The 27,501-nt window shown below is 39.6% G+C and overlaps 1 protein-coding gene and 1 long non-coding RNA gene across 2 annotated transcripts; both read right to left on the bottom strand.

The window, feature by feature from the left end:
* Positions 1-1,425: 1,425 nt before the first annotated feature.
* Positions 1,426-14,458, bottom strand: LOC118566108. The gene is made up of 4 exons (XR_004932804.1): positions 14,421-14,458; positions 14,291-14,346; positions 9,708-9,955; positions 1,426-1,840 (listed from the first exon to the last, which is right to left on the bottom strand). It is a non-coding gene; the product is annotated as an uncharacterized LOC118566108 (long non-coding RNA).
* Positions 14,459-16,983: 2,525 nt separating this feature from the next.
* On the bottom strand, positions 16,984-18,418 carry LOC105930640. Its single transcript, XM_012868939.3, has 4 exons — positions 18,313-18,418; positions 18,179-18,234; positions 17,814-18,086; positions 16,984-17,733 (listed from the first exon to the last, which is right to left on the bottom strand). Exons 1-4 carry the CDS (start codon positions 18,336-18,338, stop codon positions 17,189-17,191), a joined length of 900 nt encoding a protein of 299 aa, XP_012724393.2. The 5' UTR covers positions 18,339-18,418; the 3' UTR covers positions 16,984-17,188.
* Positions 18,419-27,501: the final 9,083 nt, after the last annotated feature.

Here is a 27,501-nt window from a genome sequence, read left to right as displayed (position 1 = left end):
AAAGATTTCACAAGAAATGGGTTATAGCTCAACAAAGAATCAACTTCGTCTCAATTTTAAATAGAGTCTTTTTGAGGATTTTAGATTTAACATTATGTAAGGGTAAGCTTTTAGATTTTTAATTATTTTTATTCAGTACAATAGACAATAAAACCTCTATACACAACAATACGTTGGAACCCAATGAGTGTCCCCTGTCTAAATATACTAAAGTATTAAAGCCTTACATTCGTACCCCTGTTAAGCATGGTTTCTGCAAGACTTCGCTCATTAGACATTAACTTAAATTTCATCAGTGCATGGTAAAATGCTGCCGTTTCTACATAAAGAAATTTTGCTGAACAAGTTACATAGATTCACTTTTTGCTTAGGATAAAAAAAAATAACAATTTTAACGTCAAAGATCAGAGAATGCCCATGTAAAAAAGCATAATAGCATCGTGTTGTGATGCTAACTAAACAGTTCCTTACATTATATTCTTCGGTTAAAGTTGTAAATGTATAAAATAATGCAATATAAATCTTGGCTGCATGATGAGGAAGTAGTTGTGACTCCTTTGGCTTAGAGCAGAAAGGTCCTAAACTGCCTTCCAATAAAGCTCGTAGTTCCTGTTTCTTGACCTTTCATGAGGTTAACAGCAACAAGAACTCTATCAAAGGGAGGAAAGGAGCTTCGGACTGACGTGCTGATTTCGGACGGCCTTTAATTTCATACGTCATTACGTGACGGAAACCCACATGGATGATGCGAGTCAAAGCTGGGCTTACAGCCTTAAAAAAACAAACAAAAAACAAACAAACAGAAAACAAGTTAAAAAAAATGTAGCGAATGATTGAAGCTATCCATTACTCAAACCAAACCGTTCTAACAGTAACCGGTCCGACAGCTTGTTATTGTCTTCTTAAGCAGAGTTGACATACTGGCGAAGATTTTGTTTTATTTATTTGAATTGTTTTAATTTTATGAACAGTTTTTCACACATTATCACAGCCATGTATACACATTATCTGCTAAATAAACAACGTGTACAGCATAAACAAATAATCCTGCGATGGACTGGCGACCTGTTCAGGGTGTACCCCGCCTAGGCACCAGCACCCCTCGCGACCTCAACAGAGATAAGCGTGTTGGAAGATGGATGGATGGATAAACAAACAATCAGTTTAATTTTCAAGATTAACATATACATTATATTTCATCACATCACAGCTGGTGATATAATATCTTCCTTTGATTTAAAACTTTGCCGTTCCACTGTTCCACTAGCTATCGGATCTTGACCAAAGGCCTCTTATACCCAAGGATGACCAACAAGTCATGTACTGTATTTAAAGGGTAAATGGTGTTACAAGTACACACTCTCTTCTCTCTGGCCATTTCCGTTAATTTCCATGAGGTGGGCTGTGCTTATATAGGCCAAGTCACGCAAAGGATTATGAGATCCCCTATGGCTCCTTAGCACCAGTGAGGGACATCACAAGCTCCCTATGCCAAAGAAACTATGATAGGAAGCATATAGGCTCCTTTTTCTACCTTCTTTACTGACTGCACTATTCAGTCTGCATTTAACATGGTGAACACTGACACACTTTCGCTTTGGCTAAAGAGTCCTTACCAATGAAACTTTTTCGGAAGCAGCCCTACAGTTTCTCTGGGGTTTCTCTCCAAGTCCAAAGACATGCTCGTTTGGTTTAATGGCGACTCTTAACTTTTTGATTCAACATGTCTGTGCATGCATGGTTGTCGATCCAATGATTGTTTGAGTTGGGCCCGCAAGGAACCGGTGCCATGTCGTCGGTTCACCTTAAGTCTCCCCCTTTGGGATGAGTTCCATCCTCCCTTAATAAAAGAGACAGTTCAGGATTTTAACATTTGGTTCTATGACCTTACCTGCAGCACAAATCTCTCTTGGAAACTTCTTTTAGTACAAATCCAGAATAGTTTGTTACCCAGGCTTGAGCTGACGACTAGTCCGAGGTTCAAGCCAATATGTAACCAACCACGTTCCTACGTGACACATGTAATGCGTATGGGATATGTTAAGCTGGTGCACTGCCCCCTGCCTTCATTTTGCTTGTAAACGTAGTAATTTAAAGGTTCATAAAATTGCACTCATGTACAAAGCTATGATGTTTTCGCTTTGGATTTTTTTAAGAGATTAAAAATCTACCATGTTCTGGGCTTTCCTTGGACTAGCTATGAGCATTTGTCTACAGAACCATTCTGGATTTATTGTAGGTGAAGACACAATTGTACCATTTCGACAGAACCTGACCTAACAATGCTGAACTGTATCTTTAAGCAGGTGTGAAATAATTAATCAACACATAGATCAACATCAGTTGATTAAATGCATTTATTTTAAACATTTGCTGTGATTTCGTCAGCACAGCCTATTATAGTAAGCTAAAAACTAAGTCTACCTGCATCAATTATTTTACCAAAGTTTAGTTTGTCTCGGTTGCAACACGAGAGCATTGCAGACTTCTGCATAGCAATCAAATAGAAAATAGAAATGAAAGAAAATATATACAATCTCATTGAATTGATTTATGAGTCAAGATGTTTGGCTAAATAGGGAAGGACCAGATAATACGAAATAAAAAAGTGGAGAAAAGTTGAAAACATAAATTGTGGGATGAATTTCTCAAAGGTGTTATCTGAGTTGACAATTTTATGTTTGATACTTAATAAATAGTCTTCTTGTCAGAGAGGAATGAGTTGGGGCAAGACAAGACAAAGTCCAACGCTGCAGTGTAAGATCCTAATCAGAATCTATCTCATGATATTTAATCTAATACCAGGAGTTTACCAGAAAGAAGAATACAACAACCCAGAAGCATCCTGGTAAATTAAACACCAGAGAGGACTTTTTCTACACCTCTTTTGTTCTTGTATCAAAATCCAAAAAGTCACATGAATGTGACTCATGAAATTTATTCCTAAAAGTAGTTGCTGAGCTGTCTCATGCTTCAGAAATGTGTCCTGGCATGAGTGTAGGGAGCCTTCAGGTATTTGTTGAGATGAGGCCAAAAGCAGTCAAGTCTGTCCTCACTCAAGCCTGCGGGGCATTGGATAGCGCTGCAGAAATCCTGCGCGGGTGTGCAGGACGGGCGTTGCGCTTTGCGGAAGGAGAAAGTTCAAGTGGAGGGAGAGGAGACTCCAAAAGGGTGTAGACCGAGGAGAAAATGAAGTGAGGAGGTTTATGCAAGGCCCTTGCAAGGTGAGTCAGGAGCTGGGAGGTGTTCTCCATACTTGCCAGCTCTTCTCACGAACAACAACCTATGAAGTGCTTCAAAATGGAAATTCTCTACAAAAAAAAGTAAATATTGCTTCAAAGAATATACTCTCTCTCTCCCTGTATATATATATATATATATATATATATATATATATATATATATATATATATATATATATATATATATATATATATATATATATATATAGAGCTGGGTTCCATGTGATGGTGTTTTGGTCAGCAAAAACACACTCATTGTGATGAAGCCAAATTACTGCAGCTTTAATCCGAGCAATGTCATCAGTATTGAGGTAATAGCTGTGATTGGCTCAGTGTTTGCTGATGTTTGTAATAACTGCAAACAAGCAAAAACAAAAGGAAATTGCTCGTGCCACTGTTCTAATTTTCACTTTGTGCTGTTTTCTTTCTTTACAGTTTTAAAACCAGAGTGTCTATTTACACTGATCAGATTGTTTCCCTTTGGCCCAACCTTCTACCCGCATTTACTTTCTTTCTGACACAGTTGCTGTACAAATAAGAAAGGGGGAGAGAAATATAGTTTACATAGACCCATCATTACCATGGAGGTCTTAGTTTTTGTTTTCCAGAATTGATTTGAAGGGTTTACTTTAACCAACACAAGGTTGAAATTATACACAAGGTCTTAAATACATAGATTCATACTCACCAATGGTTGTATGAAAGTTAGAAAAGGCAGAGTTCACTTACGTAGCTTATTTTCTTTAGAAACTGAATGTTAGCCATGTCCCAAAACCTGGTTTGATGTGTGTTTGAACTCACGGTTCTGTCTGAACACTTCTCAGTTCAGGTGGAATCAAAGAACTCGGAGATAGTTCTTCGTCTTCATTATTCCAACAACTTTGTGCAAGAAACCGGTATAGTGCTTATAGTGAAACAACCTCAGTACATAATGTTACCACCACTGTGCTTGAACTAATATTCTCTGATTTAAAGCTTTAATTCTGTCAAATATTGGCCCTGTAAATGCGCTGCAATAGCTCCATCTTTGTCTCAGCAGAACATAACACATCTTCTCTAGAAGGCATTTGGCTTGTCTTTGTGGGCAGCCGGAAGATTCAGTTGAATTTGAAGGTGTCCGTTTTGCATCTTCTCCCTGGCTCTGCAGACAAAAATAATGGTGTATAATAATGGCATATTAAAGTTCATGATGCTGATCTTGAACATCCTGAATGAAATCCTTACATCAAACGGTGACAGTGGTTTAAACTAGGACATAGTTTTGGTTTCCAGATGACCCCAAACACATTGAAACGTGATGTCTGATAGGTAAACCAAGTCAATAGTTAGCTCAAGGAATGGCCCTGTCCTCAACCAAGATTAAAATGTGAACACCATGGGGCACTTAACCAACTATTGTTTAAATTTGAGTCTGGATATTGTTGATACTTTCTGTATTAGAAAAAAAAAGCCCACAATAAAATCACATATGTGCACCAAATTCCTGTATTTTCACAAGAAACAACTAAATATTGTTCAATCACGTCACTCCGGGAATAGAACATTTCAAACGTATCCTTCAAAAGCCTCAAATTAATCTGTCATGCGCACCCATGATGACCGCGCGTAAACTCGAGACCAAAACCCTTATGTGTTCAAACACACAAGTCGGTTACTTTCTGCTCTCTAACCATTTCTTCTCCGTTTAAATGTCACTTGGAACTTAAATAAGTATTTTCAAGAACCTCTGTGTGTTGTTCATGCGAAAAAAAAAAAAGTGGCCAGAGGAAGCATTGCTGAGGAGCTGCTGTATCCTCTTCTCTAAGAAGTCCCTGGATAGAGACCTACAGTCACAGACAGAGAGTCGCGGAGATGGGAAATCATGATTTGGAGTAAAACCACGTCCTTGGGGAAGAGGGTGTCAGCAGGGATTGTGGTACACATTCTGGGCAGCTTGGAACCACAAAGTCACCGCAGAGACCCTTCTTTCCACTGGATCACAGGGCTCAGGCCTCATGGCCCCTCTGTGGATATCCAGTTACTAATCTACGAGCCCTGACCAGTACTCAGTCATATGACGCTGCCCGCCCAAAGAGCAGACTGAGCTTCGCTCGGCGACACAGCCACCAGAGTAAATCTGGCCCAGCTGGCTGCCCCTGGGAACATGAGGGGGGGGGGGGGGGGGAGAGAGGAAGTGATGGTTGGAGATCATGAAGAGCAACTTAGAAGGGTGGTCAGGAAGCAGAAAGCAGTGCGGTCGATCATGGTCAGTTGCCTGGGACTATTCTCTCTTCTGGTGGAGTCTGACCAGGAGGAACAAAGGCTCTGTGGTCCCATCGCGCATGTAAGGAAAGCACAGAGAACGGAGACCGTTTTCAGATTGAGGAAAACACTGAAGCCACTTTCTGGGAGGTTTTGGTCGTTTAAAGCGCAGCCATGTCATCAAGCATCAAAACAGCTCCCATCTCAAAACAGAAACTTTCAGTTTGCTCTCGGTACCACCGCTTTATCTTTAGACCGTCCCTAATCCGGATGAGAACAATATTGGCATCTGGGCCGAATGGATTCTCAGACATTTTTTTTTTTTTTTTTTTTTTTTTTAGGTTCTTGAATTGTCTGTATGAGTCAAAGTAAATTAAGTCAAAACACCTCGAGTGGTGAAAAGTGATTTTCTATGCAAATATATTGTTATCTTTGCATTGAGCAACGGCTCGGTCGGCTGGGACTGCACAAGCCCTCCCTACAAACAGCCACTGCCCCACCATGGAGACAACATCAAGCAAAACTTATTTATCTTTGTGCTGCGGCCACACCCTCCCTGTCTGCACATTTGAGCCAGGCGCTTCTCCGCGTCGTTACCTCACTTTCCCCGGCTTCCCCCCCCCCCCCCTTCATTCCTTCTGTTCCTCATTGATCCCTTTATTTGCCAATTCTTCCTCCAAAGGCTCCTTCTTTCTGTCCGTATGATTCCACTGGTGTCAGACCTCCCAGGTGGCTGCAGACACAGGTAGATGGTTGCGGCGGTGGTGGGAGTGGGGGGGGGGATTCTCTTCCCTAGGCTTCCTGACGCCCCAGATCTGCTCCCCCACCCCACGCACGCGCGCACACCTTGCCCCGGGGAGGTCAGTGTCATTGTTGACATTGGACACATGTTCATCGCGGCGCGATATTAAATCTTCTCATTGGATTTGGACTGTAATTATGTCGTAAAAACAAACTGGCTGTGAAGCCATGGCCCGCCAGTGTGATCTGCTTTCATCAAGTGCAGACTGGCTTAATTACAGAGTGTGCATTGCACCCATCTTTCACTGGGCAGCTTTTCCTGCAGCTTCTTTAAGCCAACACTTTTTTTTTTTTTTCTCTCTCGCTGTGTGTTAATCACAAGGCAATTGGTCTGTTTGCTATGGCTGGGGGTAGATTGGAACGCTGGTCTCCATACATCCTGTGTATTCATAATATTTAAGTCCAGAATTAAGTGGATGAACTTGACAACTGAATTTGATAGCTCCTGTTTTTTTCTTCCTAATAGAAGACAAAAGCATTCTGTGACTAAAGGATTTGCTTTCTGTACGGGCTTCTAAATTAGTGTGCGATGTTGGAGCTGACGAAGGACCGATTTCATAACAAAACGACAACAAAACATCCCACTGAGGTGAATGATTCGCAAAGAAATGTTTAATCCTTTGTCGTTTGTCTTCCTTTGTCAACGGGAGACGGAACATTCCCAGGAAAAGACAGAAATGAAATATGTTTGTTGACAAATAATTTGATTACATAGCTTCAGCCTGTGTTTTTCTACTTCTGTTTTATGGAGATACAGTGACTTGCAGGAGTACTCGTACCTCTTGAACGTTTTCCGATTTTTCCCCCCCTTCCAAGCATAAAATTCAATAGATTTTTATTGGAGATTTTATGTGACACACCGACACCAAGTAGTGCACACCTGAAATGGAAGAACTGAACTGGAATAAAAAGATTTACAAAAAAAAAATGTATATTAAAACAAAAAGTCAAATGTTTTGTATTTTCATTTTTACAAATAAAAAATTAAATCAAGGGAAACTATTTGCAGTCAGAAATCTTTAAAAAGGAACACGTCAGAAAGCTCAGGGACTAACACTGCTTATCTGCATATAAACCACCTGAACACACCAACCGCCCACATGACACGCGGTGGTGACAACATCATGCTGTGGGGATGCTTTTCTTCTGCAGGAACAGGGAAGCTGGCAAGAGCAAACAAGAAGGATGGAGTTGTTTACAGGGCGACTCTAAAAAAGAAAAACCTGTGAGATGCTGCAAAAAGCCTTGAGACTGGGCTGGAGATCCTGAACTACAATTGAATGGTTTAGATCAAAGTTATTTAATGCAATGGCCTAATCAAAAGTCCAGACCTGAATCCAAGTGAGTTTAGATGCTCTCCATCATCTGTCAGAATCTGAACCATTCTGCAAAGAAGAATGGTTGCAAATTTCAATGTTTTAAACTGGCAGAGACGTAACCCAAGGGGACTTGCAGCTGCAACTGGAGCAAAAGGTGATTGAACGAAGCATTAAGTCAAGAGGGCTAGATACAAATGGATGGACATTTTCTGTTTTTTATATGAGGTTCAAATGCAATGTGCTTTGAGTTGTCACTATGACTGAAAAAGTGTTATACAAGTTCAGCCCATTTACCATTTGGTCTGTCACATAAAATCCAAATGAAACAATAACATTTTTTGTTGTAATATGACATGAAAGTATATTTTATGATTATATAAAATGTTTGAAAATGTTCGATTCAAGTGTTATTGGGAGTATATTTATCTGGGGTGCAGGATTGATAAAATATTTTTGAATTGAATTGAACTGAATCAATATTGATATTATTTTACATATTTTGGAATATGTTGTTTTAAACTACACATTTTATCATATATCTTAACCTTGATATTGACAGTACTAACATAAATAAAATTAACAGTGTTATTACAAAAATCTGTTGCAGCCACCCTCTGTCTCTATATTTTAACTTTTCCCTTCCACCTTGTGTAGCGCTGCTTTAAATAACCCCCTACTGCCTAATCACATCTACAGGGCTAACACATAGAGTATGGTGACAAACAATGTCCTCCGAATCCATTTTGACAGCTACATTACTAAAATGCATTCAATCCCTTACCAGTAAAACATGGACTGATCATGTGTAGAAAAGTAAGACTTTTGGCTGCTTCCATTCACTGCTGCTGTTGCCTAAGAAAGGATTCTAGTGACACAGCACTAATGCTATTCACAACAAGAACATGAAATCTACTTAAACGCTCTAAGAATTCAGTTACATTTTTTAAATATTTTATTTTGTAACAATTGATTATTAGCCATTGTTGAGAAAGGGATTGCCACACAGAGCGCTTTTAAATCTCTGGGCAGATTGCCAGCCTGCTAGGTCTCCATTTTACCGTCCCCAGGTATTTATTCAGCTTTCTCCTTCTCGATGGCCCAGATTGTCATATAAATCTTAGTTTCATGAATTCTGAACTGAACACTTTGCTCACGCTACTGTCGTCTCGGGTGTATCGTGTTGTGGACTAATGCCCGAGTTCTGTTAGTACAGTACATCAATCTTCACAACCACTACTGAGCATTTTCTTTTGGAGAAACTACACAAGTGCACTCTCACAAATAACTACAGGTGCTGGGTTCCAGGTACTTAGAGATTCACTTCTATACAGTGAAATATTTTTACTTCAGCTACCACTTTATACATGTCAGATTAAATAATAATTCAGCAATGGTATCAAGGTGTTACTCTATTGTATCTGTTACACTATATCCGTTGGTTGTGCTGTTCTTTTTACATCTCTCTTTGCAGGTGATGAAGCAGACTGAAGACGTTTTATCATTCTCTCCCTTTTATCTCCTTTTTTCTTTTACCTTTTCTCTTTCTCTTTTTTTGTTCTTGTTCTTCTTTTCCTCTCCTACCTTCACATTGTAGTGCCCGTATAATTTGAGATATTCCCTGCATGAATCATAATAAAACTATTTACAAGCATAAATCAAGCGGAGCACTATGGCGAAAGTTGTACTGCTCTACTTGTGAAAGTAAAATCTGTTGAGCTCTATTTGGCATTAAGACAACAATTCTTTTTAACATTGCCAGACAGAACACTGGTGAAAAAAAAAGTACAGTACATCAATCCTTCACTCTTCAGTAACTTTCTTCTTTTCTTTCATTTCCCTTTTGTTACATTTAGACATGAAAACAACTGTCACTATCACAAACCCCAAAACAAATAAAAATGCATAGGCAAAAGCAGGCAAATAAAGAATTTGACCACACACTTCTGAACTGAAGTAATTTCAACCCTACAGGGAGAACAAATTGAGGCACAAATTGTAAAAAAAAAATTACCATAATGTCTTCCTACACGAAACTATGTCGGGATGTAAGTCAGAGACAAAAGGCACAGGCAGGGCTAAAAGATCAAATCATCTTGGGACTTACCCCTTTATGGCTTAATAGTTGAGGAGAAAAAGAGCGGAGGAAGCTGGAGGGTCACAGCGGGGGAATTTCTGCACTTTTGTCCTCTCCCACCAGCCCTTTATGATGGGTTCATCTGTGTTGTGACAGGTGTGTGAAGTGGGTATCTATCTGGATGTAATTGCCACTTCTCTCCTGTGGGTCACTCTTTGTCCCCTGGCCTCAAAAGGCCATCAGTAAGGGAAGCTTTGATGGTTACTACTGCAGCAGATCTAGAAGAAGAAGAACCACAGTTTTGACTATTCAATCGAATTATTAAACTTTTTACATGTACCAATTTAAAGCAAAATCTTAGCTTGCTACCGTTAATTATTGTCAGAATGCTGTGGATTTAGTCAGGAAGCTCTCATAGGGCTGTTAAAAATAACCTAAAAAAAAGCGATTTATTGTCGGTTCCTGTTCAAGAATTGGGATTGGAAGTCCCTCTATGATAAGTTTGATAAACACATGCGTAAAATAACCACTCATCATTGCTTTTGGCACAGATTTGTTAAGGAAGTCTAACAGTGTGGAGCTGCAGCTGAGCAAAAAAACAAAACAAAACAAAAAAAAAACTTTAAATAATTTTTTTGAAGAAGCAATACTGTAGCAATCCACAGCAAGGAAGTGTGACATGATGACATAATGCTGTTTTGTGTTCAAGAATAATCCACACAACATAACTGTACCAGCACCTTATTAACAGTACAATGTTTCCCTCTCATTACCATATGTTTTGTTTAAATGTTCATCACAGTATTGTAATGAGTGTAAAATGACAACATCGAACATGAAAGTACGTACTTGGGCAGCATCATAAGATTTAAACTGTGTCTCTAGAGCAATCTCTTGAAAAAGTGAGACTAAGACTAAATAAAGTAACTTTTACCCAGGATTATAAAAAAAAAAAAAAAAAAGATTTGTTCTGGTACTGATGGGAAAAATACATGATAGAAGATCCAGTTCATCTCTCACTCTGGAGTGAAACAGTACATTGTTCACTGCATTTTCATTTGCCTCTATTTTAATACACTGTATTGTGTGTATTTTACAAGGGTTACAACAATTAGTCAACATAGTCAACAACAATATCATTTTTTTTTTTTGTTAAACCACTAATAATTGTTTTTTTGTAACTGCAATGCATTATAGGAAGTTGTGGACACTGCATTATCCATAGACATTATATATGTAGGTGCCTCATTATGTGCTGGAGCGCATCCTGCATCGCCGCCATCCTGAATGGGTCTCTCCTACACAGCTGACGGGAGGAAATGGAGAAGGAGCAACTTTGGCGAATATTTTCTGCAGCTAACAGTTGCAAAAACCGGCGATAAATACTGAAAGTACATCACGCCATGCGGATCACCAGATTGATTCTGAAGATCTGTTTTTACATTTATTAATAAATAATACCACATCTTTAAGAGCTTAAAAAAAGGATTTCAGCATGAAAGCGCTTATTTTTTTACATATGTAATATGCAATACCATGTCATTGTCAAATATCATAAAAACAACTATTTCAGAATGGAATTACATATTTATTCATTAATATGCCATATGTCTGTCTGTTAAGGGCATAAAAAAAACATATATTAGCATGAAAACATGAGTTTTTTTAATGCACGATAGCGTTCTTTATCATAACAACATCTCTGGAATTAATAACAAACCAAACTGTGTGAAAATCAGGTAAAAATTCAGGGAGTTACGATTTATTTTAGTTAGGCAAACACCTTCCTCAGTAACAAATAAATGCACTAGGGGTGCGTGAGTGACCTATCGTTTGAGTGTGCAGAGTTTAACTTTTATGGACACATGACTGTAACATGTTAGCATCTGAAATGCAAGTAAAGTGGGGCCTCGTGCCAGCTGTAGTTGGGTATGTTGAGAGGAAAACACACTGGGATGAATGCAGTGCTGAATTTAGCATCATCCCTTTCTACTGAAGGTTTCACGCTGGAAGGTGACGAGACAAAAAAAGAGCAACAGATTTGAGCCATGGACCACTTCGCCAGAAGCAGTGAAGCTTCAAATATAAACCCTAGGCCAAGGAACCCCCTGGGCAGTCAGCAGCCTCTGGTGTTACAGGTGTGTATTTAACCTGCATCACAAATCTTCTCTGATCCCATGTGAAACTTAAAGGGTTATTTAATTGCTTTCATGAAATCTAGAATACTTTTAGTCAGTTCTTGCATAAAATCTGAAATTTTTTTAATGGAAACTGGAATTTAATATTCTATTCTTACAAACTTATACCACCAGGAATCCCTTTTATTTCAATGGTGCTAAATTTGTAAGAAAAATGCATTTGTGAGTGGAGGAGCACAGTTAAATTTGGCAAGTTGAGCAGTTGCCAAATCTTCTCAGGCAACGTACAATACCTTTTTTTTCTGCTATTGACTCTTGCTTGGTGTTGCTCATTGGGTGGGATAATTGAAGATTGAAGAAGCAAGAGATTTAGAAAATTATCCATTTAACAAAGGACATTGGTAGTGTGTGGAGAAACCATACACGACCACAAGAGCCCTACACCTGCATGGATGGCATACCATTATTCAACTAGCTTTTGTCGCAAGTCAGGTTGAGTTGGTCATCGGGGCACAAACAGTGTTCCCAAGGTGAACAGACAGGTGTTGCAGGGTTAAGGCGAGGCAGACCATCCCTTTATCTCCATTTCCAAGATTCTGGAGGTAAAGTCTGATAAAATCCACGGTGTGGGGGAAGATTGTCATCATCCTTGCTGCTCGTTGCAGGGTTTCTGCCCTGAGATTGTCTTTAAACACGACGAGTCTTGTTTTTCCAGTAAATAGATATCACCCCACGCCATCACAATGTCCTCACTAAAAGCTGTTTAGCATCGGCAGCGAGGATTTGACAGCAACACATTGTACTTAGATTTTGATTAGAGCTGATCAAAGAAAGCAAAGAGCATTTTCATACTCGCATATCACAATACATTTCTTGCTCTGGGAGTTTGATAACATGGAGATATTACTGTAAAATCTGCACCTGTGGTGTCTTCAGGTATACAGTAGAACAGACGATTTACATACACACTGGATAAATGAAGAACATCGATACCAATTATGTGGAGGCTCACTTCACGCATATCCACTCCCACCATCTGTGCTATAGAAACCACAATATTCAAAGTCCCAGTCCAAATATCTGTCTGTCTGAATGCTTCTTCTCACTCCAGGTCAGAGGATTTGAGTTAATCTGAAATCTTTGTTAAGTCTGATCGGTAAAGTTACAGGTGGTTAGTAAATTACACTGTCCAATATCATGCACATAGATAAAGAAGTGGCAGGATAACATGCATACAAAAGTTAAACATTTCATAGACACAGTTTTTCATAATACTACTTTTTATTTTTCCCCACTCTGAAAAGTGGGGGAGACCACTCTGTGCATTAAACATCATCTCATTCAGAAACAAACAGTTTTAATCTGTATTTGCATTGTTTGGTCTTTTGTAGCCAGTTTATTTTATTATTGCATGCCTAGTTTTCCACTTTATCCATTAGTGTTATTTCATTGCTTTTGATGTTCAGCACTTTGTGTCAGCTGTGGCTAGTGTTAAAACGCTTTATAGAGTTGATAATGGAATAAAGTCTGAAACTAAAATGGTTAAAAGTAATTTACCAACATGCTGAACCTAATTCAGTCAGCGAATCTTCAGTCCACTCCAGTACCGTTACCTCAACGCAAAACTGGAAGGTGGCAACAAGCAAAAGATCTTTTAATTTAAAAGGCAGAAAACGTTCTACTGCCATGGAATCTGTTCAGAGCTTCAACATGTCTGAATGGAGGGGCTCTTCCTTGAGATTCAGAGTTATGTGTGCCATTTTTTACACCTTCTCTAGGTAGGGCATTCAACCTGGCTAGAGTTCTGGAAAAATGTTTTGTTGGGCTGTCAGACTCAAATGAGGGAGGGGAAGGGTTGTGTTCAGGTTCAGAAGCCAACTCAGTCATTAGGAGATAGAGGTCCTCCTGAGGTTTGGCTTCCAAATCATCCGGAAGATTTTATAGAGACATAAAGTACCACAGAAGAACACTGCCCATTCCAGTGAAGCACCCATTGTTGCATAAATGAGTGACTTATACAACCACATGCCAAAAGGAGATCATTTAGTTTGGCTTGGACCAGAACGGTGGTTTTCCATCCTGGTCCTTGGGACCCACTGTCCTGCATGTTCTGGCATTTCCCTGCCTCCACACACCCGCTTTAAATAAATGGCTGATCAACAGGCCTCTGCAGCCCTAGACGGCTGCTTAGGAGGTAAAGCAGTTATGTGATTCAGGTGTGCTGGAACACAGACATCTAAAACATGTAGGACAGTGCGTACTGAGGACAAGGATTGACAACCACTGGGCTAGAATATGACTGTTTTAGCTGAAGAACACAATGAAGGACCTAATAAGTCACTGACAGGTACATATTTCATAGAAGAAGAAATCAGACTTGTACTTTTGTCCATCATAAAGATCCAGTAGCACTGTCTTGATAAATTGTTAGCCCATACGGGGAGTGGTCAGAACTAGGGGAGGGGGGGCCTTTACCTTTCTTTGTGAGATAGCTGTAATTCACACCAGTCAACGTGATAGGGAGCCACACCCTATTGAAAAAAAAAAAAAGACATGATTACAGGTGCTCAAGAGAAACGGACCAGTACGGTTATCCACTCCTTACCCTGAGGCCAGTGAGCCAGTCATGTTGGAGGAGCTCCTGTACTGCTGCTTTTATGGATGCACTGTGAACGGCTCATACGCATTTGCAAGTAAGCAGCACTGTCCAATCAGAACGCAATGAGTTAATGATGCACAGCTGCTAGGCATTAATCGTAATTAGGTTGGATCTTTCCATTCTTTCATCCATTTTCTGTGTATACTTAATCCTGTTTAGGGTACGATAGTAAATCCCGTGGCAGTGCAGGGCCAGTTGCCTTGAAACAGTAGTAAAGTAGGTGCAAAACCTTATACGGCTGTATACCCACTACTGATTATATTTTTCCACTTACAATTCTAAGCATTTAATTTATCCTTTCAAAATTAGAGCTGGTTACTGTACTGAAATTCAGTCATCGCCATTCCAATTTGTGCAAAATCACAGGCTAAAGTATTTTAAGTGCCGTACACAACTATGCATGCTAATAACGTCTTGGGGCGAGCTGCATGGGTATCAACAATCATTTGTGCCCACACAACATTTATCTAAGGTGTATGGCTGCAGTATGTTTTGCTTTTGAAAGAAAAGCATACTTGAATATGTTGAGAAGCAGTTGTTTTATACACCAAGGAAGTTTCTGTCTTGAAGACAAGACTATGTGAAAAAGGAAGAAAGAAAAGTGTGAGAGTGGGGTAACAGGACAAACAACCGTCAGTGGAAAGCTCACACCTAAGGGCAATTTAGGGATCGATCAACCCATCATTGGACTCTGGGGCGAAGCTGGAGAACCTGGAAAGAGCCCATGTACTCAAAAGGGGAATGTGCAAACTCTGCAAAATGACCCCAGGATATTTTTGCTGTCAGACAACTGTGCCACTGTTCCCTTGTGATAAATAAGTTTTAAAGTTTGATGATTGGCATAGGACAGTTCCATTAGGAATTTAATTTATAGTAAGACAAAACTACAGAATGGCATGACTGGCCGCGTTTATCTTTTTCATTGATAAACCTAAAAGTTATTGGTCATGAAAATGTCATGTATTTGGGCAGGATGCAGAAAAGGTCAAATAGTATTTGGAAAACTGGTCAGAAAACAAATGGTCTATGGTCTGTTCATATCAAATCTTAAAAAAAAAAAAAAAAAAAGCCCTGAACATCATGAGATGTCTAATTAGTACAAAATGGGTAGCAGAGAAAAAAAAAAAAAAAACCTATGTGGGCAATATAGATAGGATTAATCAGATCTGTTTTAATTTATGCGAGTCAAGTTTTGAACTCAGCCCTAGACTCATGTTTTTTTTCTGGTATAATAACTACTCTTACAGGTTTATTGTAGGTTGACATGTTTGGTTCCCCCAAACAAGAGTTAGCCTGAGATTACTTGGCATCTCTCAACAAAATAAAATCAGAGCTCAAGCTAGGAATGGTAAACAAAACAGTCAAAGAGTATGCTATTAAGCTATACAACAGCAGATAAGACAACTATATCCTGAATTTCCAGAGAGAAAAATAGAGAAACTTATTTTTAGCTCAGATACCTTTATACAACATAAGGCAGCACTGACACAGCTTAAAAGACACCATTGGGCCAGCTTTTGTGTTTCCAGAATTCAATAGTGTGAATTCAGTCAGAACTCCAGTAGATTGAAGACCCCAAACTATCAAATATTTGTTCAAACTCAAGTCAAGTGTAAAACCAAAACCAGACTCAGAAACAAGACAGTCTAAATGACAGCGGATCCCTGTGATGCTGCTGGTATGATTAGGAATTAGCACATATAAGCCACAAAAAAAAAAAAAAAAAAAAAAAAAAAAAAAAAAAAAAAAAAAAAAAAAAAAAAAAAAAAGTCCAACAGCAGAAAGATGCCTATCCACACCATAGTTGATTTCCAGAGTTCACCGTTTAGCTGCCCAACAACAAAAAATAAAAAGGCATACCAACTGGTGGCAAAGCTCCAGAGCAATTGATATCCTATAAGTCAATTGCTCAGTCTCATGATTTACAGAGCTTAAAACCTAAATTCCAACTGATTTAAAGAAAGCATCTTTAAACTAACCATTTCAGGTAATTTAATAAATACTAGTTTGAATTTTGAGAATTGCACATCTTTGATTTCTGAGAAGTCCTATTCCTATGATCAAGATAAATGCAAATGGAAGGCAAAAGCAGTCATTTGTACTTAACAAGTTTGAAGGTCACCTTATGTCTCCAGGCCAAGGTCTAAGTGCAAGTCAGGGCACATTTTAGAATAAAGTCTTGTGAGGTGGCATTTAAGAGTCCCTTTGGCTAGAATTTATGTAATGCAAGACAGTGGAACATCATTCTTGATTTGAGAATTACTCTTAAAAATGCCACAGATTCATGTCAAATTTATAATATGTCTCTAGCCATGTGTTGGTCTTGTAAAATAGAGAGGATTTGTGGCAAATAGCACAACATTAATGTGTTTGGTATTTTTTTAAATGACAATTGCCCAATGAAGCTGAAATGCCTTTAATCATTAAGTTTGCGTGTACTAAAGTATCCCAAAATTAAAATTAGCACTTAACTGTGACAGTACCTTAATGAACATTACTCACTCCAGAGACACATGCAAAAGGTGTCAGATTTTTATTGAAGCAGTCAGCTGATCTGAACAGAAACAAAAAAGGGCAAGCACGAGTTGACTGAAAAGTCCAGGTTACCAAGCAAAACAAAAATGACCCTAATCTTTTAGCAGAGCAATCTGAATGCAACATTAAAACAACCTGACCTTTAGTGACTCTTCCTACAGGTCAGCACCATTAGAGACTCATCCATAAATATCATGAAGTCCATAGCCAGCATTTCCAACCCTCTGTTGCAATGGTTGAAAAGGGTGCTGTATCCCACGTGGGTAAGACAAAGGTTCCAGTTGCTTTTGAGCATATCGGTATGGATCACCAATGTGGCGACTGTCATGCCAATGGTTCTTCCGATGCTCAAGCTGATCGGTGGAAAAAGTGTACGTGCCTGGAGGATACCTCCTAGTCATCCACAAGTACTCCATTAGTGGGTAGCCAAGTCTGAGTCTATCCACAAGCGAGCTCAGTGCCAGCGGGCTACCAACGGCAAATTCATTTTGAGCCAGAACTGGGAAGTACTGGGCAGGAAGTTTTCTCGCTTTGTCTTGAGATTCAGAGTCATACTCTCCTTGTTCGTACATCTTCTCCTCATAGGACGTTTCACCTGGCCGGAATAGAAGAGGGAAGGGGCCCGGTGGACTCACATAGCCAGGACCTTCTGAGACAAAGCTTGGCTCAACAGGAGAGGAAGGTCTACCCGAGAAAGGACTGGGAGGAGCAACTGCCCACTGAACTACAAGAAGATAAAAATTTAAATTTAGTTTACAATGCCAACAATATAGAGAAAACTCCCATCTCTAACAGGTCACCTACCTTGGCTTGGTGGGGATTGAAGTCTTGGCTGTATTGAGCCTACTTGAGAGCCACCAGCAAACCCTTGATGTCCAGGTGCAGGAAATGCATCGGAACCATGGTGAGCAGGAACTGGTTTTATCGGAGCACCGGGATGAATGGAACCAGGTTTCGCATCTGGATGAAATTGTGCAGTTGGGAAAGCAGATTTTGCAGGGACAGATCCAGGGGCAGGTTCCACACCGCTGGAACCAAAAGGAGGGTTTGCACTGGAAGCCCCAGGATGACTCGAGGCTGCACAGTGAGAGGTTATAAGCAGACTTTTCCAGATAAGGCATTGTATTTGCATCCATGTTAAAAAGGAGAAAAAAAAGAGACAAGTTTACCTGTCTTTGCAGGGTATCCATTAATTGCACCAGTCAGTATTACAAGTAGCCACAGCCTGTTGAAAAACAGCAGAATAAAACAACTGTTGAAAATAAAAGAGAGGGGGAGGCCAAAACCACAAACCAGCTCTTACCCTGTAGATGCCAAGCCAGCCATCATGTTTGATGAGCTGCCTTACTGCTTGAGTTACACAACCAAGCAAATGGCTGATTATAGTTGCAAGGGACTTCCACTGACCAATCACAGGATCACAAGTTAACAGTACACAGCTGCTAGGCATCAATCTCGATGAAGGTGGAAGCTCAGCCTGAAACGAAAAACCCAGAGTTGGGCCAGTTGCTTCCTTCATGCACATTAAATACATTTCCAATTTAATCTTCTTTAAATGGTGGAAAAATCTAACCTTTGTATTAAAAAGTGTAAGCTTATTTGCTGAACTAAAATACGGCAACCTAAAAATAGCTGCTAACAGTCTGTAGAGCAGTACAAGATAAAAAAAACCCTCATAAATTCCATATGTTTATTTGTAAATAAAAGTGTGTCATCCCTAAAAGAAACAAATATGAAAGTGGAGAAGTTGAATGTATGAATACCAGTAGATCTTATCTCATGTAATTCTTTGTAATTCCAGATTTGTAGTGGAGGTTTTTTAAAAAAGTAACAGTGGTACCAGTAACATCTATCCATCCATGCGTCCACCCGTCCACTTATAAGTCCGCATAACTTTTGACTTTAATCAGATCGTTTTAATCAGATTCTGTTTTTACATCCTATCCTAACAGCTATAGAAACAACTCCTTTAAATTCAAATATAAATCTTTGCACCTATATTGCACAAAGGGCGAAAACGGATGTTTACCTTTTGGATTAATATTTGGAAGAAATATGACATTTTTGAATAAACAAAAACCGTGTTGCAACAAACGTTGCCTGCAAACCTGAGAGCGTGCTACTGCAGTTTTTACTGTCGGTGTCGTATGGGGGATAAAACTGTGACAAAAAAAAGAACACTTCCTGTAAATGAACTAAACAAGTATATAAGTAACCTCAATGCGTTTGATTGAGCACATCCCTTCATTAGGAGCTAGCTCCTCCATACCCAGTTTGAGACGGTGCCAAATGGGCCACGGTTCTGCATTGTGACAATTTCCGGCTCTTCACATGTGTATTTCCTGGCTTTCTAATCAGAATGCTATTTTGTAACTCAAAAGGGGCTCCTATTCAGCCCAGCATTAACAGCCCTCGTCTGTGATAATGTGGATGCTTCGGGCCATAGGCCACCAGCTGCATCCACTTGTCACTCTTTGGTACAGATGCCCTGTCTGTCTGCTGAGTGAATGAAACTCATGGACTAAATTGGCACTTATTGTGCAGAATGATTTTATGCATGCATTTTAATGTGCCTCATCCAATTCCTTAACACGTTTAATTTTGTCTGCCGACAGCTACCTCGGATTTGAAAAATGATTTCAAAGGGAAGCTACTGTCCCGGTTGGGACTCGTGTCTTTAAGTGGACAGCAAAGACCAAGTGGCAAAGCTGAAAACTCAAATCCCTCAAAGCTGCTCATCCAAATCCCCGAGATTTTTCCGCGCATCATATTAGTTTCTTGCCCAAATCAAATGACGCGAACTCAATTATGATGGATCAATAATTCAGCATTCTCAATTATGCTTTAATTGTGAGAAGCAATATCATCCAATCTTATTGGGAGGATAGGTGTTGTTGCTCTGCAGAGCTTTAGCTGATTGTTTCTATGAGATTAGGGCTGTGTATCGGGGAAAAGATCAAGCAATGTCACAGAGCCTTGAATAGCCGGCAAGTGACGCGTGCACAGACCCACTCGGGCACGCGTTCAAGTACACTCCCCAACACACACGCGCACAGTCCTAATGACACAAACACATAACATAAAGCCAAATGCTGCCACTAAAATTTGCATGGTGCTCAGTAATGCATTAGTGAACATCACTTGGCAATCTGTTCATACGGGCTTAATTGGATTTTAATACCGCCTCTGATCTTGTTTTCTAATTAACGGCGGTGGCTGGCAACCAAGCAGAACCATGCACCCAGCAACACCTTTGATCCCGGCCATATGGAGTTCCTCCAAGCACGCCGGGGATGTAAAAATCCCTCACCTAGACGTGGGCGAACAACAGGCCCCCCGAATCAAAATGGATGGGGCGAGGAGAATGGGGGGGGTGAAGAAACAGGGGAGTGTGGCAGGGTTGAGGCGGGTGGGGGTGGCACAGGAAACAGCGTGGGGTGGGCAGCGGCATGTGTCATCCACACATCGTGGCAGCGTTGGTATTGATTAATTTTTCTCACGATCGGTTGTGATCGCAGATACATAAAACATGAGGGGAGGGTGGGGGGGGTGGGGGGGTCGCAGAATGCCTGTACACCTTATCATCCACGCTGCCATTCGACACCCCTTCATTGCTACAGGGAAATGTCAATAGCTTTCCTAATCTGTTTACTTCTCCCCTTGTGGCCACTGCTTTATGCTTTAGATGAAGGGCTGCCAAAAAAAAAAATGTGTCCTATTTTACCCTTGCTTTTCCTTTTTTGGCAGACACTGCGTGGGTATTAACTTAATGTCTGCATATCCCCCCTGCTTCTCAAGTTATTTCTATCTGAATGTACGTAGAGTAAAAGATTCATTGCAGTTTTTAGAATCCTAAGTGAGGAGCAGATTAAGGGACATTTGCGGACTCGTTTTTGCACGCTTGGACAGACGGCTTCAAGACGCCGACCAAAACCATGGTGGAAATTCAACCAGAAAAATCTGAACATCAGATACAGTGTACGTGTTCCTGTAAAAAAATAAATACATAAATAAAATTTTAAAAAGCCAGCCTTTTGTGGAGAGGATTTAAACAGAGACGTGTAAACTTTGAGATCCAATGAAATCTAAGATTTACCCTTGCAACTGTCTTCAGGTCACACTTCAGTCTACTGGACTTCTGCAAAAAAATTTAAAATAAAATAAAAAAGGATATAATAAATAAAAACAATATTTGAAAAGTACATTTGAGAATTTATTTCTTCAATGCAATTGAAATAAACTTTCACTTGCTTTTTCCATCAGCTCGGTAAGCTTTCCAGTCACTCCTTCCTCAATTAGTAATTTGGTAGAAATATGTAATTTTGCCCGGGTCTCTTTGTTTCCCACAAAGGTGTGTGTTCACACGAACTTCGATTCCAGGATTACAGCTGGTCATAATCTGCTGAAAGTTTTCTAACGTTGACAATTCTTGCAGGAACGTCTCCCTGGCACCTTTCTTTTTCCTCCCCTGCACACCAAACACACACCCACTCCCCCGATGAATCCCATCTAGCCAAAATAAACTACTAGGCAGACGTTTTAACTTTGAATTGAACAGGAACATCACGGATTAAAACAGTATTGATGCAATGCTAATTGATATACAGTATGTTAAAAAAAAACTCTATATCTGACTGTGTAACCTTTCTCCTTCAGCACTATTGAGGGATTTTATAGCTTTACAAGTCCAAACACGTCAATAATATAGCATGCACAAGATATTTCCAGTGAATTGTTTAAACAGCTTTATTGCCTGGTGGGAGAGGTTACTAATTGTGCTCCTCCTCGTAGCTGGTTTTGAATTTGACATCAGGAGAGAGTAACTGTAATAAAGAAGACAATATGGCAGCCATCCAAGCATAGTGATGTTGGTTAGCTCAGCAAGCTGTCATTTTACCATTGCCTGACAGAAAGAAGCTAATTAACTATGCATATTAATTACAAAAAAAAAAACCTGAGACCGACAACAGTTGATTGACAACCAGGAGGGTGGCGTTCCTGAAGGGTGTCAGAGGTTTATGTGCCGACAGCTAACAGCGTAAGTCTGAATTAAAGTTTGATTTAAGCTAGGAACGGTGAACCTTTAATTATTTATTATGGCAGCCGCACCGACTAAACGCAACATAAACATTTGCCCCCACTGGTGCTTTTTTTTTTTTTTTTTTTTGCCAAATGACTCGGGCACTTTGGCATCGAGTGGCCTTCCACAACAATGGCGCAGGGGAGCGAAGGCCTCAGAGGCCTTGCCAGAGATTGCACCTAAATAATGACACCTTTCTACATGCTGCTTGTTTGTCCTTCACGGAGCAATTATTTGAAAAGGTGTATGTATTTTTTTTCTCCTGCTAAAGAGGATTGTGACATATTGTGCATGGATAATGACTGGAGATGCATTAAGACTAAAGTGGGGCTTCTAATGAAGATGTTTGACAAGGCTCGAAGGCCTTCTCTTCCTATTAACGAAGGCTTTCTTTTGATGAAAACAGAATTTCTTGCCCTCCTTAAATTATCAACTTGTCCTTCGACCTTAGTGTATCACAAAGTTTCTCATCTCCCTTATCAAAGGCACTTTTTAACACACTGAACGCTGCATTTGCTTAAGTGCCATTTTTGATTTGAGAGGCCTTTCTTTTCAGACTTAATGGAGAGCAGCAAATGGAAAGTGGTCTTAGCTGATTTTTGAAACAATAACATGCTAATGTCTAGCTGATGCTATCGCGGCTGGATGGCTGCCATGTCAACATGAAGAAAAGTCGAAGGAAAAGCCAGTTGGAAGTGTTAAGTAGAAATAGCTCTTGGATCGCATAGATTAAAGGAACATTTTGAAGAACTTTTGTTGGTAACTGTGTAAGGTTTTAGGGTTCTTACCCCGCCACAGAGCTCAAGACGTAAAATTCATTTCAGATATGTTTTTTTAACCTAGATATATGCTTTGCTTGTTTCTGATCCATACGCTCTGCGGGTACCGGGTTGTTCAACACATCCGCTCTGCATTTGCACAAAAGCTGCTCCACCACTTTGTGTCACATGACCTGCAGGTAATTTATCATGCTCAGAGAAAATTCCTTAACATGCTGCAAAGGATACTTTTAAAGAGAATCAGTGGGAGTAATTAACAGGGGTGTAAATCACCAGCTTTATCATGACATAATGCTATATCGATTTATTTGGATGAATATACCATATTTGCCAGTATAACAGTCTGCTAAGATCTCCGTTTGATATGATGCAATATCATCTCCCCATCTAACACTATTATTGATATTATCTCACAAAAACCCCCAAATATGATTTGACCATTTTATTCCTAAGCAGGCATTTAACTCAAAAACATTTAATAAAAAAATAAAAAAATAAATAATATATATATATATATATATATATATATATATATATATAATGTTAATAATAATAATAATAATAGATCACCTGTGCACTTTACTCTCATTTCAAAATAAAGGTGCATCTTAAAAATGTCAATATGGATCGTTGTTTCACATTAAAATGATTGTTAATCATTTAATTGATATATCGATGTGGATTGATGAATTTTTACACCCTGTAACGAATGCTGCTGGCGAACCCGATATTTAGGCGAACACAGAGTTACGTTAAAAATGGGTTTATTGTAAATGCACAATGCATAGACAGACAAGAGATGCAGGTGGAACACACACGAACCGTAAACCCCAAGGCAGCAGAGCACGAGTGAGGTGATGCGACGATCTGGCAGTGAGTGGGTGAGTGAGGGAGGTACATGGGGGAACAGGTGAGCAGGGTAGGAACTGATTAGTGGCAGCAGGTGGAACTGGTCTGGGCTGATGACTGATGACTGAGCGGATTGGATAGTGGCAGGTGACAGGCTGAAACTTCAAGTCCAAAACAAACCATCCATCCATCTTCCATCCCTTGTGGGGTCGCGAGGGTTGCTGGTGCCTATCTACAACATTCAGTGGGCGAGAGGCGGGGTACACCCTGGACAGGTCACCAGTCCGGAGTACCCAGAGAGAACCCACGCATGCACAGGGAGAACATGCAAACTCCATGCAGAAAGACCCAGAGTCGGACCCGAACTTCTTCCTCCAAGGCAACAGCGCTACCCACTGTGCCACTGTGCAGCCCCAAAACAAACCACCAAAACCCTAACTCAACACACACCCTAGCAACTAAGTTTTAAAAGTCGCTGTGTATGTGACAAGGGATTGCTGATGTTTTTGAACTAGTGGGCATCAGGATGGGGCGTTGATTGGTCAGAATGGTTTTGCAGCATTTTATCAGTTTTCATTCTGGCGATTAATGACAGGAGACATACATAAGTAAACTGTATGTCTACATACAATAGTAAACTGAGACCCTATTGCGTTGCTCACTTAACCTTCCCTAAGCAGCTTGCTGTGTATTTTGGTTGGGTGAAGTAGTCACTAGTCAGGAGGAAATGTGGTTTGTTTGTCAGCTGGAAGGTTGATATTTTGATCCTGGTTTACGCAGCTCACTGTTAAAATGGCCATAGGGCAGCTCAGTGGATCCCATGTTGCTCGGATCTGTTGATTGTACGTCTGAATAACCAGCAAGACTAGAAAACTTCTGTTGAAAATGCTCAAGAATCTGAGTTGATATCCACACCACATTAATTTGAGCATATACTAAGTACTTCAAGAGTAAATGGAAAAGCAACATTAAGGTCACAAGCAGCCCTTGATCATTCAAAGTAAATGTGTGATTCGCTTTCAGAGTATTCCTGTCCCCTTGAGCTTTTTCACATTTTGTCACATTGCAACCACGCACTTTAATGTATTTTATTGAGCTTTTATGACAACCCACACAAATAGTATATAAATGTGAAGAGGAAAGAGAAGGATACATGGGCTTCGAAAGGTTTTTGAAATAAAAATATGAAAGTGGGTAGCATGTATTTGGATTCTGTCCCATTTGTCAACCAGTAGAAAACAACAAACCTTGATGGTGTTACCATCAATGTCTCCATCAATGTTTCCATCAAGTTTTACCATTTAGAGGAAAAATGTTTTTTGCTCTTTCTTTCTTCCAGAAGTGCTCGAATCTAGTTTTATTGTATAGAGACTGTGAACCATAGTGGTCATGCCTTGCCACAAATTTTTAAATAGATTTAGATGACTTAGATGAAGGATCTAAACCATTCGATTTCATCTCTGAGTATGTTTGGGGTTGTTTTTCTGGTGGAAGGTGTCTTTTGTTGGTTTTCATTCAGGACTGTGCCATATTTAGCCCAGCCCATCAATTCTGTCCAGCTTCCCTTGCGCTACTGAAGAAAACCAACCTCCCAGCATGATGCTGCCACAACTAAGTTTCCAAGTATGGATGGGATTTCAGTGGGGCGTAGAGCTTGTTTTCCACCATATGTGGTGAATTTTGGAATTATCTAGACTTAGCATTGTCTTGTGTCTGTGCTCCTTACATGGTTTGTGGCAAACTGCAAAGCGTATAACATTATCTTTCAGCTTCCCAGTTGTACTCGCCCTAATATTGGTCAGCTGCATAACATTTTCTTTTAAAGGGGAAATACCATGTTTTGAAGTTCTTTCTTTTCACATTTAAATAATTCAATTATGGTCTGCTTAAAGTGAACTTATTTGCCTGTTAATTTGAGCTTCCGCTCCTGTTCGGAGGTTTGTCTGAGCCACTCATTTTGGTGCTCTCGCTTTAAATGCAAATGAAGCCCTTCACACCCCACCCCCTCCAGGTCGCAGAACGTTCCACTCCACCCCATTCGGCCATTTTTGTAGTATGCTGGGGTGACGTGTAAGGAATCGTGTGGGTTAATACATCCAACAGCTGAACATTTTCACACATCCACTTGTAGCTCTGGTATCCTTCAGCTTGGACTACAAAATTGAGGCACAAAAATATAAAAGGCTTGTACTCGTATAGCCATTTGATTAGTCCGACAACCCCAAAAGCGCTTTACACTACAGTCAGTCATTCACCCATTCACGCACACATTCATACCCTGATGGTGGGGAGCTACATTGTGGACACAATTGCCCTGGGGTAGACTGACAGAGGTGGATTTACGTCCATGACCTTGTTTAGCAGCTCCCTACCAAATACTGTGACGTTATTGTTAAAAAAAAAAAAAAAAAAAAATGTAATAGAACAGAGAAAACTCAAAGGTTTGAATATATGAATATATATATATATATATTATAAAATATATATATATATATATATATATATATATATATATATATATATATATATATATATATATATATATATATATATAATATATATTGAAAAATATGCCCCTAAAAGAATATAATATTATAGCTATGCAGCACACCTGGACAGACTACATTAAACTTTTCTGCTCTCTTGGAGACTCCAAGTACCCAACAAAATGTAGGATATGTCCCCTATACGTAAAGACCTCTGTTTCAAGGGGTGTTATTACTTTTCCAAGTCAGTTTGTATCCAAACCAAACAAATTATAGGTGGGTGATGACTATTGCATTTTTGTCATGATCATAGCCCCATTGCACTGAAGTTTGGATAAAATCTATGGAAAAGCTCTCTGAATACTGCATGACTGTCATCTCAACGGAGCAAGGATTTAGGCCTAAAACCTCTCCGGCGGCCCTTGACCATAACTTGAAATAAAGATGCAGCTTTTAGATAATTTTGTACCTCAGAAGCGGAGCTCAGTTCAATCAAGATGATAATTTGAAGCTGATACTTGTGTGACAGTGTAATAAAGCAAGAGCATAAATTCCAAATTAAAACACTAATTTGCATCATCCATAAATTCCTGCCGAAAGTACATGCAGACTGTGAACTGCATGCATACAGACAGCAAAATGAGCTTGACTGGGTGGCTAAATCTGGATATAATTACAGGTTCAACAGAACTGCACAATGAAAACACATACACTCACATCACAGCACCCACCGTCCAAGTGTACTTAGCCCAGGGACATTCTGGCACAGGTACAATAACCAAAAGACAAGTCACATCAGCACTGCAAACCATCCCTCCGGTCAAAAGTGATCAACATCAGTAAAATGCCGCAGCAGGTTGCAAACAGAGCAGGTAGGTTCAAATGCTGTAATGAGCCACCTTGCTCAATCAAGGTTATGAAACAGTGCGTGATAAAGAACATACATATTTGCATTTTGACTTTGATTTATGGCGTGTCAATTTCAAACTGAAACCAGAATTTCCACACTAGTGTTCTTCTTTTTAAAAGCCTCAATGGAAAACCTTTTCACATTTGTCACATTACAATCATAAATTTCAATGTATTTTATTGCTATTTTATGTGGCAGACCAACACAAAGTAGTCGAAAGTAGTAAATATATGATTTTTTTAATATACATATATGAATATGAATAGTTTGGTATGCTTTTGTAGTTAGACCTTTTACACTGATTAAATAAAATGTTTAGGTGTCCCGAAAAACCATGTTGGGGACACAACAAACCAAAATTTTACTTTTTGGTCTATATGTAAACTGT

Source organism: Fundulus heteroclitus, chromosome 15 (assembly GCF_011125445.2).
Source record: "Fundulus heteroclitus isolate FHET01 chromosome 15, MU-UCD_Fhet_4.1, whole genome shotgun sequence".
In the NCBI taxonomy this organism is placed as follows: Eukaryota; Metazoa; Chordata; class Actinopteri; order Cyprinodontiformes; family Fundulidae; genus Fundulus; species Fundulus heteroclitus.
Note: the sequence above shows the minus strand (reverse complement) of the source record. Positions and strands in the feature narration are given on the sequence as shown.

What these genes read in the sequence shown, in the direction of transcription:
- LOC105930640 (XM_012868939.3), bottom strand. Translation starts at nt 18,338, where the DNA reads ATGATGGCTGGCTTGGCATCTACAGG. An exon ending in GCTGGCTTGGCATCTACAGG is followed by an intron (nt 18,235 to 18,312) that starts GTAAGAGCTGGT and finishes GTTTTTCAACAG; the next exon opens with GCTGTGGCTACTTGTAATAC. An exon ending in TGGATACCCTGCAAAGACAG is followed by an intron (nt 18,087 to 18,178) that starts GTAAACTTGTCT and finishes CTCACTGTGCAG; the next exon opens with CCTCGAGTCATCCTGGGGCT.